This window comes from Lycium ferocissimum, chromosome 8 (genome assembly GCF_029784015.1).
Source record: "Lycium ferocissimum isolate CSIRO_LF1 chromosome 8, AGI_CSIRO_Lferr_CH_V1, whole genome shotgun sequence".
In the NCBI taxonomy this organism is placed as follows: domain Eukaryota; kingdom Viridiplantae; phylum Streptophyta; class Magnoliopsida; order Solanales; family Solanaceae; genus Lycium; species Lycium ferocissimum.
The window spans coordinates 29,306,319-29,322,740 of record NC_081349.1 but is presented as its reverse complement, the minus strand read 5'-3'; the positions used below and the strand labels follow the sequence as shown (position 1 = coordinate 29,322,740).

General features: G+C 34.6%; 2 protein-coding genes across 12 annotated transcripts; one reads left to right on the top strand and one right to left on the bottom strand.

Annotated features, from left to right (window-relative positions):
* Window positions 1–1,131: 1,131 nt before the first annotated feature.
* Window positions 1,132–6,411, bottom strand: LOC132067881 (F-box protein At5g03100-like). 10 transcript variants are annotated; one of them, XR_009417249.1, is made up of 5 exons: window positions 4,761–6,411; window positions 3,180–3,628; window positions 2,926–2,996; window positions 2,558–2,813; window positions 1,132–1,438 (listed from the first exon to the last, which is right to left on the bottom strand). XR_009417249.1 is itself a non-coding variant. In XM_059461272.1 (2 exons), exons 1-2 carry the CDS (start codon window positions 6,251–6,253, stop codon window positions 1,270–1,272), a joined length of 1,662 nt encoding a protein of 553 aa, XP_059317255.1. In that variant the 5' UTR covers window positions 6,254–6,411; the 3' UTR covers window positions 1,134–1,269. The 10 variants fall into 10 exon arrangements, 3 of the variants coding, with proteins under 3 accessions (XP_059317255.1, XP_059317257.1, XP_059317256.1); XR_009417250.1 differs by having other exon boundaries at window positions 3,221–3,628; XR_009417251.1 differs by lacking the exon at window positions 2,558–2,813 and having other exon boundaries at window positions 1,133–1,438.
* A 3,087-nt stretch (window positions 6,412–9,498) lies between these two features.
* Window positions 9,499–16,008, top strand: LOC132067880 (protein RETARDED ROOT GROWTH, mitochondrial). 2 transcript variants are annotated; one of them, XM_059461269.1, is made up of 7 exons: window positions 9,499–9,863; window positions 12,444–12,555; window positions 13,532–13,691; window positions 14,257–14,405; window positions 14,551–14,702; window positions 15,297–15,411; window positions 15,656–16,008. In XM_059461269.1, exons 1-7 carry the CDS (start codon window positions 9,577–9,579, stop codon window positions 15,788–15,790), a joined length of 1,110 nt encoding a protein of 369 aa, XP_059317252.1. In that variant the 5' UTR covers window positions 9,499–9,576; the 3' UTR covers window positions 15,791–16,008. The 2 variants fall into 2 exon arrangements, with proteins under 2 accessions (XP_059317252.1, XP_059317253.1); XM_059461270.1 differs by having other exon boundaries at window positions 9,728–9,863; window positions 12,427–12,555.
* Window positions 16,009–16,422: the final 414 nt, after the last annotated feature.

Here is a 16,422-nt window from a genome sequence, read left to right as displayed (position 1 = left end):
ATAAAAATGTCACATTTTTATTTAGACAAACTAATAGATCAAGAGATTACAATTCAACTGCAGTAGTTCAAATTTTTGGTGTTAGCCTAAGGACTGATCTTTAAAACTTCATCAAGTATTCCAACAATTAAAATTATTATCATGGAGAGATATACAAACTCAGAGAGTATTTGGCTAAGCTTATAAGTTTTGCAAACTACCTTACAAGTACTTCTTGACTTATTTACGCATTTGGTAAACATCAAAAGCGATTATTTAAGTCAAAATTATCATAATCCATAAGTTGGTCAGCCCCAACACATGATGGCTTTTTTTTAGCTATTTTAGTCTTACCAAACCTTTTATAATTAATTTTAATATCTTTCCTAATCTCCAGACTACTCGTCTTGAAACATATCTTTAATCATTTCTTTACTCTAATTCTATCACTTATCATTTTTATGTAAAAATAATTTTATATATATAGTTTTTGGAAATATTTTTGAGGATATGTGTAAAATTCAACCCTTGAGTTGGCTAACTTATAGGTCCTTCTGTGATTTGTCCGTAGACCGTATGTGATTTTTTTTTCTTAGTTTTTTAAAGGGTTTTTTCCTGTTTTATTTTACCTGCAAATATTGTGAGGAAAGAGGTTGATCATGAAGGTAATGTTCATTAATTTACTTAACATATTATCTTTTGGACTATTAAATTGTATGAATATTTTTTACTCATCAAGTCATTATTAAGATTTTATAAATGTAATTTGAAATGCATAATACATTGTATGTATGAATTATTTTCGAGTACAACATGATAAATGGTTCATTCAATTGGAGTTTAAAGCATCGATTGTTTGGTCACGCGCTCACTCATTTCAAGGCGTGGCAGTAGATCCTTTGATGCAATTAATTTCATTCATTATGGGTATACCTAATTTCCTTTTAATTACTTTCAATCATCATGATTTCACACTTACGGGGGATTCATAGTCTGTAGAAGCTCAGTTGATTGGCTAACTGAATTTTCACCTTGTTCTTTGAGGGTTTGATTCCCCACTTGTCACGACGCAACTCGATGGGTTGAGCGGGCACCCACGCTAACCCCCCCTAGTGGGCGAACCCTTCCCTTAACTTCAATCATAATTTAGAAATACGAAATTTAAGCAATGATAATTCAAGTCTCAATCGAAGCATAATGATAAAAGTGCGGAGTAAGCAACATTACAACCCAAGAGATCTAGTCTGAAACAGTACAAGAGCAACTAATCCTAATAACAATGTGTGAAAACTAGAATAGTCTCGTAACAACATGAAATAATTGTCTCAAGAAAGCAAAGGACAGATATGTAAGAGAAGGAGGCTCTGGGCTGCGGATGTGGCATGGCTCACCCTGAAGTCTCCGGTACGGAGGCCTCGGGATTACTCGCGAGGTTGTGACAAGGAAGCTGTAGCGAATTCTACACTCAGAAAATAGTACAGCAAGGTAGTTTTAGTACACCACAGTACTAGTAAGCATCATAGACCGACAACAGTTAGTTCACATATATAAAAGACAATAATCCACAAGTAAGCACATAAGCAATCAAGCACACTTCAAGAACAGTCTCAATATAAAGTCGGACATGAGTAAGATTAGTCGAAATATAGAATCAAACAAAATACAAATATCAGTCAAGACACAGAATCAATCAATGCAAATGAGTGTATGAATATGTGATGCACTGGCCAACCGTTATGTACCGTACACCCATGCTCAAGATCAAATCTCATGACCCATGGGGGACCCGCGAGTCCATGTACACCTCATCCTGACAAGACACCTCGGGCATCGAGCACTCTCTCGCTACGGTAAATGACCTCGGATCACGAGCACACATTCCGCTCCTTAACAATCTCGTATCACGAGCACACATTCCGCTCCTATAACAATCTCGTATCACAGACTCTCATCACTCTTTTACTCTTCTAAGCTCTCTGGCAGAAACCTCGGAGGCTACACTCTCTCACTTATCATCATATCCAATAATTCACAGCATAACAATCTTCATTGTTAATAACCACATAAACAATCCCGCATTATAATCCATCTATGACTAGTATATCAACTAAACAACTCTTTATGGTATCTACTTTAAACGGTTAGATATCATTGTCCAATTTTGAAATCATGCGAACTTATGATTCACGTTTATCGTTTGAGTTTTTAGTTTTATTCTTTTGAATAATGTTCCATCTTAGCTCAAGAAACAGCAAATAAGTTATATAAATAAATAACATAAAATGGAAGAAATAATGAAACATATATAAGTAGCACATTTGCTATTGTAATATCACACTAATTAACGAAAGAGAATATACAGCCCAAGACAGAAAATAAGCAACGTCTTCAAAAATAATAAAGACAAATGTATCTTAAGCTTTCATAAAACCTTTGAATTAGCTGCAACACTTATGCTAAACTGAAAACTCTTCAACAGAGATCACCTTATAACCAAACTATGAAATTTAACATCATTAGATATCACAGTGGACTATAACGTAGTTATCATAGTAATAATCATAGAAGAAAGTATTACCTCATTGATGGTTTCAGCAGACAGGAAGCGGAGCTAGGGGCGCAAGGGGTTCATCTGAATCCCCTATTCTTTGGAAAGTTTCACTGTATATACAAAGTTAAATTTACTTTTTATGTATATAAATTAAATGTTGAATCCGCTTAGCTTCAACATGTATTTGTCTTTTTATGTTTTGTATCCCCTTATTGAAAATCGGACTCTGCAACAGGTTTCGGGTTGCTCTTGTTCCAACTAGGCAGCCTTGACGTAAATCACACTTGCATAGAAGGAAATCGGGTTGAGAATATTTTAGACACTAAATATGGAAGATCAAGAAAATTTATCACACGAGTACAACGAAACACCCTACTTCATAAAATTAGGCTAACGTTATTGCCAAAAAAGAACATTGAGTTCTACTAGCAATTCAACATTGAGAAGCTCCTAAAATTGCGAAGCCCTGCAGCCAACCATTATTAGTGGAGAAATACAGACGATAGTTCAGAATAACGTCCAATATTTGTATATTCTACAGCTGCTATCACCAGAGGAACACTGAAGTAATGTAGAAATGTCACAGGCTCGAAATTTAGATAATTGCAACAACATACATATGTTTACTGGGAAAATAAGGGTATCAAACCATTAGATAGACCGATTTGGAAGTAATGTAAGAGCCTATACTTTGGGTTTGCCAAAGTACTCTATTTGGCAGATCCGATAGCCTTGACAAACCAGCAATTTCCTCCCATCGCGACCCTTCATGAAAGCTGGAAAACTCAATATCCTTACACGTATACCCATCTTTCATGAACAAAGAAACTTATAGAACTCTTTTTCACTTTGTTCGCCAGAAATTTTGGATGATATATCTTTCTTACATCCTTCTATTCAGCTCGTGGATACCCTTAACGAACTCTTTTCTGGCCGTTCTCTTCCTCTTTTGAGGCCATGATCTCAGCCCTCAGGCCCATGATCGCGATTTTACAAGCTAAGAGTAGTGCCTCAGCCGACCCATATGGCGTGATTGCATCACCATGACGCAAACAAGATTTTAGATTCTGAGGTTACTGACTCCCATACCACCCTTTGCTGCGATTGAGATTGCAGGCATTAGGCATTAAACTGGTCAGCTACCAAAAGAGAAGTCATCTTTAAGCAGTACATTGAGAACATAGATGTCTGAGCTAGAAAACATTACATGTTCATGAACACTATCTTATGATCTTGTAAATTGATTAACAAATTCATATGAAACCATCAGTACCCTCTGATCTTGCTTCTACTTCTACTGTGAATGGGATTATCAAAAATTGAGAACTGAAATGCCCTCAAAGAAGGACGGAAACTGCTGAGTTTACTAGTCTGATTGGATCTAGGACTGTCCAGGCAAAACAAGGGAATGATCAAGCCTAGTCATTTACAGCCACAACGCGGAACACTTGAGAGCATCTCAAAAGAAGGAAAACTGAAGTTCCTTGGTTAATTATTAGAGTGTGAATAGTATCTCAAGGAAAGTCGATCATTGGTTAAAGACAAACTTTTTCATCCACTTTATAAAAGTCTAGTGTGCTAATAAAGAGCTCGTAAGAGGGGTTGGACTCACGCTCACGAGAATTGAGCCTAAAGGCAAAAAAGAGATGGATTTGCTTCCCTGAGCGCGAGATAAACATGAGCCTTAGTCCAAGCCACCTTTTGCAAATGAGCATATGCTTTCTAAAACAATGCAGATAAGATTTGAAAATTTTCTAGAAGTTTACAAGAGTAGATCAGAAGTTAGCCCTCTGTTAGAACTTGCTTTACTTTAGCAGGATCTGCCCTGTTTCTTTCAAAATACTACTCCCTATTTCAGCAGAACCACAGAAGACATTACTTCCAAAATTTGTAAAACAAATAGTTACCATATGGGAAAAAGAAGTGCTAAATAGTTTTATATTCCTATAAGAACCGGAATGAGAAGTGTAAAACAGAACCAGATGTAGCATAAATTTTCCTCTACTGCAGTACACATAATTGAGGCCACAAGCTGAAATTTTGAATAGAAAAGCACCAAACACAGTGTATCAAGTCATGTGCTGAACAACTTCCATTAATCAAAGAATTGATATTTACTGGAACTCAAATGGGACTCAAATCTGAGTATCTAGAATTTATTCTGGAAATATATAAAGTAGTAAGCTTATTACAGAATATGTGCATTCAATTTGCAATAGAGAGAAACTACCTCCAATCTAATGAAAAACAAATTCTCCTCTTCTCGTTATGTTCCACAGGCTGCCCGCTCAAGTCTTCTCTATGGACTCGCACATCTACTAATTGACTTTGCCAAGGCTTGCTTCCATGAGAACTAGAAAGACTTGAACTCTTCGTACGCATTAAATGATTGTTGAAACATGTAATCATTTGTATAGTCGAGAATAAGTTGAGTCTCCTAGGATGACAGCTCCATAATAAAGCATCCATAAAAACTGGACACTCCATTGACCAAGCTAAATGCACATTTAACACGTCCACTTGGGGGATAGTAAATAATCCACGATAAGGATCCCAATGTCCCATGTCGATTTTAATGCATTTGGGGAAGTGAAGGGTAATTTGAAACAAAGAGTTCGAGTTGAATAGAAATTTCCTCAATTTACAGAACCATAAAGCATTTAAATTGCTGCAGTGATATAATTCCATACGTGAGTGCTTCAATGGGCCAAATGTTTTCCCAGTTTTAAGCACAGGAATATGGCATCCAACATACTCGAGTGATTCCAAATTTGGAGCTTCATCAATCACCGCTATGGCATCACAACCACGAATCTCCAATTTCTTAAGAGATTGACTCCCGCAAACTTTAAACTTTTTACTCCCTTTACTAACGACGTTATCTAACATCAAACTCTCAAGGGATTGACATTCAAAAGTAACTTTCTCGAGAAATCGATCAGATATCTTCACACATGATAGCTTTAAAGATTTCAGATTAAGACATGCAACAATATCCAACTTAAGGCTCTTTTCCGCAAGACCACAATAAAACAAGTGTTCAAGAGTTGGTGCTTGAATTTCGACAGGCTGTTTTCTATCGATATGAATGAAAACCATCTTGATCTTCTGGAGATTCCGCAACTCAATCTTTTCCAACCCAATACAATGTTTAATGGTGAAACTGACAATCATAGGACAAGTAGTTAACAGAGTCTGAAGCATGTTATCGTCTAAACGAACACCTATTAGAGAAAGGTCTCTCAAAGAATCGCAATAATTGGCCACACCACTAGATAATAACGGAAGTTGCATGAGATCACAGTCCTTGAGAACCAATTTTCTTAAAGATTTTGCTGCCAAGATAGTGAAAACAGGCAAGGGGTACAATAATATATGTTGGAAATGACAACCATAATCAGTATATCCAAATTCAAGATACTTAACACCATTTTGGAGAGCAATTCGAAACCACTTATCAATCAGGGGAAAAACTTCACCAGAAACATAGAAACTAAGCTTTTCTATAGGGATATTTTCTTCCCTATATCTTTCCAAGATTTCATCTATTGTTTTTATGCATTTGAAATCATAAATTCTGAATTCTAAATTTGGATGTGTTAACCAGGCACGTAACCATGTTTTGGAGATAATACTCATCCGGGCTGCTTCTTTAAAGCCAAGGTGAGACAGAACAATATGAGTGACACAATCAGGCAACATGTCAATTCTTGTTGTCCCCATGGTTAACAAAATTCTTCAAAGTTAGATTTGATACCTTAAAGATCTGCACAAAATCAATCGTTTTATGAGTCTTAGATTTGAGGTTTTCAAGAACCCTATTGTTCTAGGAAGATTTACTGCACACGATTCTGTAACCTACTGTTTTATACTCTTATCTCATCAAAATGGTATCGAATTCTTTTTAATTACAGTGGGATGGGTCCTAAAAATAACTCCTCCCGTCCCATAATAAGTGTCATCTTAATTAAAAACACATATATTAAAAAATTAATAATATAATATGAAATTTATCAAATTACCTCTATATAATAAAAATAAATTATTTTCACCTTTTGATTAGAGCATGCATAAGAAGTAAATTTTTTGACATTGAGAATCTAATAATATCAAGTTATTATATGACTTTTCTAATCATTATTTAGATGTTACTTTATTGTCTAAGGGTAGAATTGAAAAAAACTAGTCAATTTATGTCTTAATTTTCTAAAGTGACACTTATTAGGGAATTAAAATTTTTAGCTAAGATGACACTTATTATGTGACGGAAAGAGTATAATAGAGTTATCAAATTCTCGGTTAACACGTGAACCTCACGTGTCTAACAAAAATAACAAAAAAAAGGGAAAGCTCTCGTCGATCATGAAAAAATGAAAAAAAAATAAAAAATCCTCGCAATCATTCCAACTTTCGTTCCTTCCCTAAATAAAAAACGAAAATATTTTATTGTTTTAGAAAACTACATTATATTATCTTGATGTCTATGAGTTGTTTTTATTCATCTGAGTTAAAGATCTACAACTTCAAATGTGTTACTGCAATGAATGTTTTTTTTTTTAGCCTGAAGGTCATATGACCTGAATATTATGAGTAGATTTTCATTGAAGTAAGATTTTTATATGACATATAGTTATCGTAAGCTGGTTAATTACTATCAACGGAAAAGGCTTAAATATGCCAACGAATTATAAAAAAAGCTTATTCATGCCGCTCGTTAATAATTGGGCTCAAAAATGCCCCGCCGTTAACATTTTGGGTCATATATGCCATTACTCACTAACAATATTCTACTACTACCAGATTTTGCCACGTGATATTATCTAAACCCTTAAATTTATGAATGACATATATGTGTCATTTTAAATTCAATGGCATATTTGAGCCTTTTCCCAATTCCTATATAAACCTCAATCTTTTCTAATTTTATGTAACAAGCTTATAAGAACAAGTTTGTCCCTTATATTAATAACATTATTATTTTACATGAAAAAATTACACTCTCTTAATTAATTGGATTATGAATCTAATCTTATTCTACATTATTACACAAGTAATTTTTACGTATTTTATGACTCTCTAAAAAAGATTTAAAACACACATAAAACCTGTTTAATAAAAAAGAAAGGCGTGTATAAAAGAGAGTACACTAATGAGGTTTAGATGAGTAAGAAAAGTATATATGAGTGTGACATATTTGAGTCTTCTCCCGACCACTATTAGCACCCCAAATTTTATTCATATGTAACTTTTCATGCCCATCTACTCTTCATTAGTGTGCTCTCTTTTATACCCGTCTCTTTTTTTTCTTAAATAAGTTTTATGTGTTTTTTTTTTTTAAAGAGCCACAAAGTACGTAAAAATTGTGAAGGATGTAGAATAAGATTAGAGTCATAATCTAATTAAATAAGAGAGCATGATTTTTCCATGTCAAATAATAATGTTATTAATATTAGGGAGAAAACTTATTACATAAAATTAGAAAAGATTGAGGTTTATATAGTAATTGGGAAAAGGCTCAAATATGCTACTGAACTACAAAATAACTCATATACGCCACTCGAAAAATTGAGGGTTTAGATAATGCCACGTGATAAAATCTGGTAGTAGTAAAGTTCTGTTAGTATGTAATGGGATATATGACCCAAAATGGTAACGGCGATGGCATTTTTGAGCCCAACTATTAACGAGTGGCATGAATGTGTCTTTTCTGATAGTCTGATGACATATTTGAGTCTTTTTCCGTACTATCAATGGGTTTTGATTCAAAAATAAAAAAGGTTTAAAGCTCAGAACTTCATATTTTTGCTTCTCATACTATTTGGCCTCTTTTTTTCATTTTTAAAGTTCATTTACAACAACTTACCCAGTGTCCCTATCTTGTGAGGGTAGAGAGGGTGTTTCCGATAAATCATTAAAAACTATAACACAGTAAAAATAAAAATAAATCTTGAGTAACAAGTTAGGTGAAAAGATCAGAGAGAAGTTAAAATTTGGAATTTAAAATTTAGCTAAGCGTTGAAAATTAAACAAAAGCTAGGCAGGGGACTATTAATGCTCTAATATTTTCAAATATAGAGGACTATTAATGTTCCATGTTAAAAACAAAGGATGAGTTTGATTCTTAAAGTAAACAAAATAAGGGATCTTTTTGGTCTTTTTGTCACTTTCTATCCAACAGTATTGGTTTTAGCCCAATGGGACTTCATTGAAACAAACACAAACACATTAGAATTTTCAGGTCAATCCCATACCCAGTTCATGGGGGTTTTAGTTTACACTTTTGGTAGACGTAATATTTAACAATTAATGTTCGTTAAGTTTGACCGAAATTTAAAAAGAAGATTTAACCTTAAATATCAATAAAGTCTCATCAAATCTTTAATAATGGAATACAAAAAACTTCACTAGACATCAAAACAATAAAAAAATTAGCAGAAATTAACCCTTAAAAAGATGCACCAAACTATAGAAATAAATCAAAAATACCAGAAACTCTAATAATTATACCTTTCAATGTGAGTTTTCGCTAATTTTCCTATTTCTTCACAGTTCCCATCAAATCTAACCGACATAATTCGATAAATATTTGATTGAGACAGTATTAACTTATCACAAACTTAAAAGTCCAAAACTGATTACTCCCTCTGTCCCAATTTGTATGACACACTTTCTTTTTTATTCAGTCCTAAAACGAATAATACATTTCCTTATTTGACAATAATTTAACTTTAAACTTTATTTTTTACGCTTAATGAGATGATTTATAACCAAACACATATCTTTGACTTATTTCAAACCTTCAAAAGTCTTTCTTTATTTCTTACACACAATCTTTCAGATAAACTACATCACATAAATTGGGACGGAAGGAGTAGTTCATACTTAAGGGACTACTTTGAACATACCTCAAATATGTGGACTATTTTTGTCATTTTATCAGCTAATTTTGGCTCATCAGTATTGGTTTAGCACACTGAGCCTTAAATTGAAACAAACACAAAGCACATACATCGAAGAAGCAAGCAAACACACCCTATTCCCAGTTAATGGGGAGATGGAAAGCTGTTAACTTTGTAGCTCATATTATTATTACAAAATCTAGATCAATACCACATATCAACAAAACCCCACTTCACAAAATCTGTAATTTTTCATCAAGTTTAGCACCCAAGATTCAATTCTTGAATTTCAGGTCACTTTCTGCAGCTCCACAATATGTGGATGATTTTGAATATAACCAACATAATAAGCTTGATAATACTTACTCTTTGGAGTCTAAAGATGATGAGGAAATTGGAAAAATTCCCATCAAAGCTTATTTCCTTTGCACAAGGTAATTGATATGTGATTTATTTTGTTTGTTTCTTTTTATAGTAATGTTTAAAAAAAGGGGTTTTAAGAGGAAGGTGTTTGTTGTTTAGGTGTGTGTTATTGGAGAATGAATCAGAAACCTTTTTTATTTGTTTGTTTTGTTTTATTAGTTATGTTATGTTTAAAAGAGGGGTTTTTGAGAGGAGGGTGTTTGTTGTTTAGGTGTGTGATATTGCTGAATGAATCAAGAAACCTTTTTTATTTGTTTGTTTCGTGTTTTAGTTATATGATGCTTAAAAAGAGGGGTTTTTGAGAGGAGGGTGTTTGTTGTTTAGGTGTTTGTTATTGGCGAATGAATCAAGAACCGGTTTTTGTTTAATACCTCTTAGTGATTTGCTGTTTTGGTATGCTTAGTAAAGATTTTAAGCAGTGGTATGTAAATTGTGTGAAAAAGCTATCGGTGCATATAGGAGTGCAAATGGGCAGGTTGACTACAGCTTAAACAAAAAACGGATAAAATATCCTACCCGCTGATATTTAACATGAAAAAAGGGTTAGCAACAATAACAACAACAACATACCCAGTATAATCCCACAAGTGGGGTCTTATGAGGGTAGAGTGTCCTCAGACCTTATCCCTACGTCATAGATATAGAGAGGCGGATAAAAAATGGACAAACCGGCGGATATCCATATTATCCATGATTCATGAATAGTCAGGTGAGAACAAAAGCTAACAGCCAAATTAAGCTAAGACTTTCAAAAAGCAAGAACTCATGAAAACTCCCACAAGTGGGGTTTTGATATTGGTATTGATAATATGGATATCCATTTTTTAGTGGATATTTGATCCATTTTGAAATGGTCAGTTATCCAACCCATATTTAATGGGTCGGGTTAGATGGTTACTTGTTTTTTAACCATTTTGCCAGCCCTAGGTGCATACAATAGCTTTGGTTTAGACTATGTATATTTGTACCAACAGAATAAGTACAAATAATAGGTTTTGAACCTTGTAGATTAGATGGATTGTGGTATAATTCCAAATCTAAACCCATAAAAGTTTAAATATTGGATCCCCCTTTGCTTGGAATGGGGTATTCAAGCTTAAGTATTGCTGGCTTAATTGCATTGGTTTTCCTGCTTTACAAATGACTGCAAGAGGCCACTTGATGGTAGTTAGCGTCCTTGGTGACTTGGGCATATGTTAATATGTTATGCTTTTTCCATATATCGGCAGGGTGCATAGACCATTTTTCACGTGGGGGAAGTAATACCGTGCATTGGGAAAAAGACTTGAGATCTTATGTGGTTTTTCAGTTGACCTCTGAGCAAATATTATTGCCAGTCCACTATAGAAGCCAGCGCATGTCTGTTTGTTTTTTCTTTTGATTAGGTAGAAGTCAGAGCCTTCTTTCTTATAAAAAGCCAGAGCATTTCTTTCGATATGTTAGATAGTACGATACACTATTTGGACTCTCTAAGGCTATGGTGGAGGCATTGTAATTCTCCCTTTTTGTTTTTAATAAGATTATATCACCTTGTCAGAGAAGGGGCAAAATTCAAAGGTATAAATCCGTAAATAATTGTTAAAAGCTTTTGTTTCCCATAAATAGATGTCCAAATTAAATGGCATATCTCACTCACGATCTATCAGTCTAAGTTTCATGTTGCACTTCGTATATTTGGTGGTTTTGCAACAATGAGTATATATATGTTCCATTTCTAGATGCTGAATTATATATTGTCCCGCATCAGGCATAAAAAGGCATCCAAAAAGGTTAGGAAGAGCTTGGACCGCTTCATCTGTTTCATTAAGATTTTGAGTTAGATGTTCAGATCCTTTGCATGGTATCAAAACATGCAGATGAGTCTTGGGTCATGGGTCAGTCTCATCGTCACCTATAAACAAAAACAAAAAATCCCCGTACTTATCAAGCCGCACCCAAGGGTGTGTCCTAGTGGTCAATAAAGTGGGAGGAGAACTATGAGGTCTCAGGTTCAAACCCAAGCGGAGCCAAAAACACCAAGTGATTCTTCCCATCTGTCTAAGCCTTGGTGGGCAGAGTTACCTGTTGCTGGTGAGAGGTAGCAGGTATCCCGTGGAATTAGTTGAGGTCCGTGCAAGCTGACCCGAACACCATAGTTATTCAAAAGAAAAAACAGCATCAAGCCTGCAAGTGCTGGTGGAAAGAGAGGGGGGGGGCGGGGGGGGGGGGGAGACTCGGACACCGGTGCTTAATCAAAAAAAAAAAAAAAAGAGAGGGGGGGGGGGTTGTAGAACTAATAGAAATATATAAAAATGTGCCTACTGTAGCAGCGTTAGCTTTTAGTGCGCGAGGATGTAGAACTATATAGTGTCCCGGGGGCATAAAAGCATCCAAAAAAATTCCACTCAAATTCGCCTTACATTTTTGGGTTGAATGCTAAAATTCCTCTACAGAAAATTACTGAAAATTTGCTGCCTTGCTAGTTCTTAGTCACTAAAAGATGGCCTCGTCCTGTATATTTTGTGTTTTGGGATTCACTACTTCTTTCACTATTTTCAATCAATGCATTTGGTTCTTTATTTTATGCTTTCTCAGATTCATCGTTTTGGCAGTATTGATTTGAAGCGCATGCAAGCTGAAAATACAAGAGACGTTCTTCCGTCATCCTCCCGTTCACCCAATCATATTGCCCTTAGATTTTTCAATCTTCTACCAACAAATACTGTAAGAAGATACACCATGCAATTTTGTTGTTATGTCCAGAAGTAATGAATCCATGTCTCTATATATTATGCGTGCACATGTGTTGTCTCAAGAAATAATGATATTACTGTCATCAGGTATTTTGGTAGGGTCCCATTGCTTTTATGGATGATAAAGAGCCTTGTCATTTAGATTAACATGATAGTAGAGTAGATTAATCGTATTCATGAATCTCTCATTTGCTTTCCAACTCGTATTGGAGAAAAGATCTGTGTACTCTTGAATTTGAGAAGCAAATTCCATACGTCATACTAACGTCACTAGATGATTATTAAGAGGAGAACCATTCAGTCTAAGTACTATCGAGAAACAGTTGGAATTCTTCAAACTTCAAATACAACCAAAGATTACATTCATATTTAATGACAAGTTTTTTCTTTTCAGCTAATTTATACTTTCCGAAAATGTTTCCTTGGTGATAAATATGGGTTATGCTTTCACACAATAACAAACCAATAACAACTATTCACTACCCTTAAATTGCACTGAGATTTCAGAGTCTACATTCATATCGATTTTGGTTGATCTTTTGTTCATTCATTTGAATTGATAAATATTTAGTCTATGTTAACCCATTTTATGCTTTTGGTTAGCCAGTTGAGCTTAATGTCCTTTTAACTTCTTCACTGAACAGTTTGTAGTGTTCATTTTTCTTTTTTTAGAAAAATAACAGTTTGCTATCTTTGTTATGTTTAAACCATCAGTTGTCTTTGGCACAATACTTGTTTAAGTTTCTCTCTTGTAGCCATTTCTATGCACATAATTAATATCAGAGAGGATTATATTTTTTCTGGCTTTTGTTCTGTTCTTTGGAGGTGTGTTTAATTTGGCATTGGCATGATGGCACCGTATATTTATATCATACATGAAACTCTTGTGCCTGAGTGGACTATCAATGCACTGGGCCTTTTATCATAGTGTAACCTTTAATTTGCAGGCCCTTAGATTTGGAGAAAATACAAATGTTTGCAGTTGTATGGTTGTATTCCAGTATGGTGCAGTTATCCTGTTCAATGTGGAGGACGATGAATCTGAGTACTACTTGCAAATTGTGAGAAGATATTCATCTGGGTTGCTTCGTGAGATGAAAAAAGATGGTTAGTTTTTTTCTGTGAAATGGCATCATTTCGTTTTCTGTTCTGCAATTGTTATATGAGAGAAGTAGATATCATTTTTGATGAACTATCATAATATAGATGTATACACATTAAAGCGCGCGCGCTCACACACACACATATATAAGGGTGCTCCTTTCCAAATCAAATACATATACATATAGAGGAGAAAGTGGGGGAAAGGTGCAAAATAAGTTTGAGTTGACTAATTAAGCAGTGGAAGAACTTAATTTGTTCTATGTGTAAAATAAACACGGTTGGTTTAGCAACTAACAATTTTGGCCAGCTAATTAAAGTCAATTATGTGATACTGGGAGCTAGCTTGGACTGAAGAGAATGAAAGCCAAATGATTTCATTGTGGTATTTCGAGCAGTGCCTAAGCCAAGATGCTGTTTAAATATTGTCTGGTCATTTACTTTCACTTAATACAGATATACATGCCAAATGCTGCATCTTTACTGCGCACTTGTAATCTGCTCTTTCAAACATTCTTTCGACCGACCACAATATTTCTCTAATTATGAAGGCCTCTTCACTTTCTATCAGATTATGCTGTAAAAGAGAAGCCATTGCTGGTTGAGGATATGCAGGGAGGTGCAGATCACATAGTTCTGAAAAATTTGGACACAGATAGTATTCGTATAATTAGCAGTGTGCTTGGCCAAAGTATTGCCCTTGATTACTTTGTCTCACAGGTAGGTATTCCAGAACTTGTTTATGCTTGAACCAGCTAACAAGTGTGCTTCAATAAAACAGAAAGCACAGAATTGTACTGATAAGTAAAAAGATATTCGCTAGTAAATCTAACTTCAGTGAAATTGGATACTATCCTGCTTGCAGGTTGATGGTATGGTTGAAGAGTTTGCTGGGATAAATCGTGAAATGGAGAAAACGGGCACTTTCACAATGAAGAGGAAGAAATTGTTTCAACTTGTGGGCAAGGCTAATTCAAATATAGCTGATGTAATTTTGAAAGTAGGTATCTTTGAGAGGTAATGCTTTAAACCTCCTAACTTTCTCGGCTTCATTTGGTGTCCCAGACTTACATAGTTTTCACTTTATAGTTTCCTATTTTTTTGGGTATACTTCTTGTATTAGAGTTTTTCATGCTCAACCTTGTTAATAAAATTATTACCTTGTCAAAAAAGTGTACACCAGTTCCAGTCGGGTGGAGGTACTGTTAGGGTAAACTGTATCTTGGCTCCTAAACGTTTGGTTTAGTGCCAGACATATCCTTCGTGCTAGTGAAATTAATCCACTAGCTGTTTTTTCAAATTATTGGCCATTAGCATTGATCCATTGGACAAAAAGGTTATCAAGTTATGTTTCTTTTTCCTATTTGTATTGACAACTATATATTTTATGCCAAAGGAAATGAAGAAGAAAGCTAATTAGGGACAATAATTCATGTACTATACATACTTATGTGAAAGAGTAACTGTGTTTCACTTGTTACCTTTCTAAAATCAACTATTGCTTCAAATTTGATTGTCTTTTCTTTGTTTTTATTGAGTTGGTGTAGTGAGGGTTGTTGTCATTGATGATCGTTCTAGATATCTTACCTTGTTTTGCAACTCATTGTTAAGATCTGAAATTGCTTGGAGAGATGCAAAATATGCTCAGATACTCGAGTATATGAGGGAGGAATACGAGGTCTCACAACGTTTTGGGAACCTCAACTTCAAACTAAAGTTTGTCGAGGTATTGATCTCCTGTTTGACCTATGTTATTTTATATATACACCTTAGTAGATCCATCTGTCTGTCTCATTACTATGTTGTGACGGCTATGCATTTCAACTCTCATTCACTGAATGCTGATGTGAATGTAATTATAAGCAAGCTCTATGTATTTCATAACATTATGTGCAATTGCACTTATATGATCTCTTTTAACCGACTTCCACTTTCACTACTATTTCTGAACGAAATTTTCCTTGTTGCAGCATAACATTCATTTTCTTCAGGAAGTTCTTCAAAACAGAAAGTCGGATCTACTAGAATGGTGCATCATCGTTTTGTTAGCTGTAGAGAATGTGGTATGCCTATATGAGATTATTAGGGAGTCAGGTACAATGTGAACAACAACACAACCATATTCAATTGCTCAGTAGCAGTAAAGAGTGACAATGAAACATGATAGGATCAACATAGCGGATGTCAAAGAAAGAAACCACATTTCTGGTCATTCATATTTCAGTTTTAATTTTTATACATCATTGTGAATTAGTGATGATCTATTCTTTTTTGTTACAAAATTAAATTATTCACATTATATAAGATTTTTTTTCGTTGATAACTGAGCAAATCTTCGAGTATCAATTCAGTTGATAAAACTGCCCCTTATCTCTCCACTTAATTATCAATTTTTTTGGTAACGCGACAGGGTTTGAACTCGTGATGTCCACTTAATCTAACATATCAGGGCTTGTGCTTTTAACACTGAACCAAAGCCCTCGTGGGCATTATCAGATATGAAAGGATTAAGAACACCTGAAAAGGAAGTGTGACGTTTCATCTAAGCTTTGGTCCTAATTGTTTCCTGAAGTATTTAAGAATTTCCTCAATGGCCTAATAATGATCATTAGTTCTAAACTTTGAACAAACACTTAAAAGCATGATATTACCACTTTCTTTACCATCCTAAGAGATATGGTAAAAATGAATGCAGCTACTATACAACCCAAGAATCAAAGAAGATATAGCTACAAGT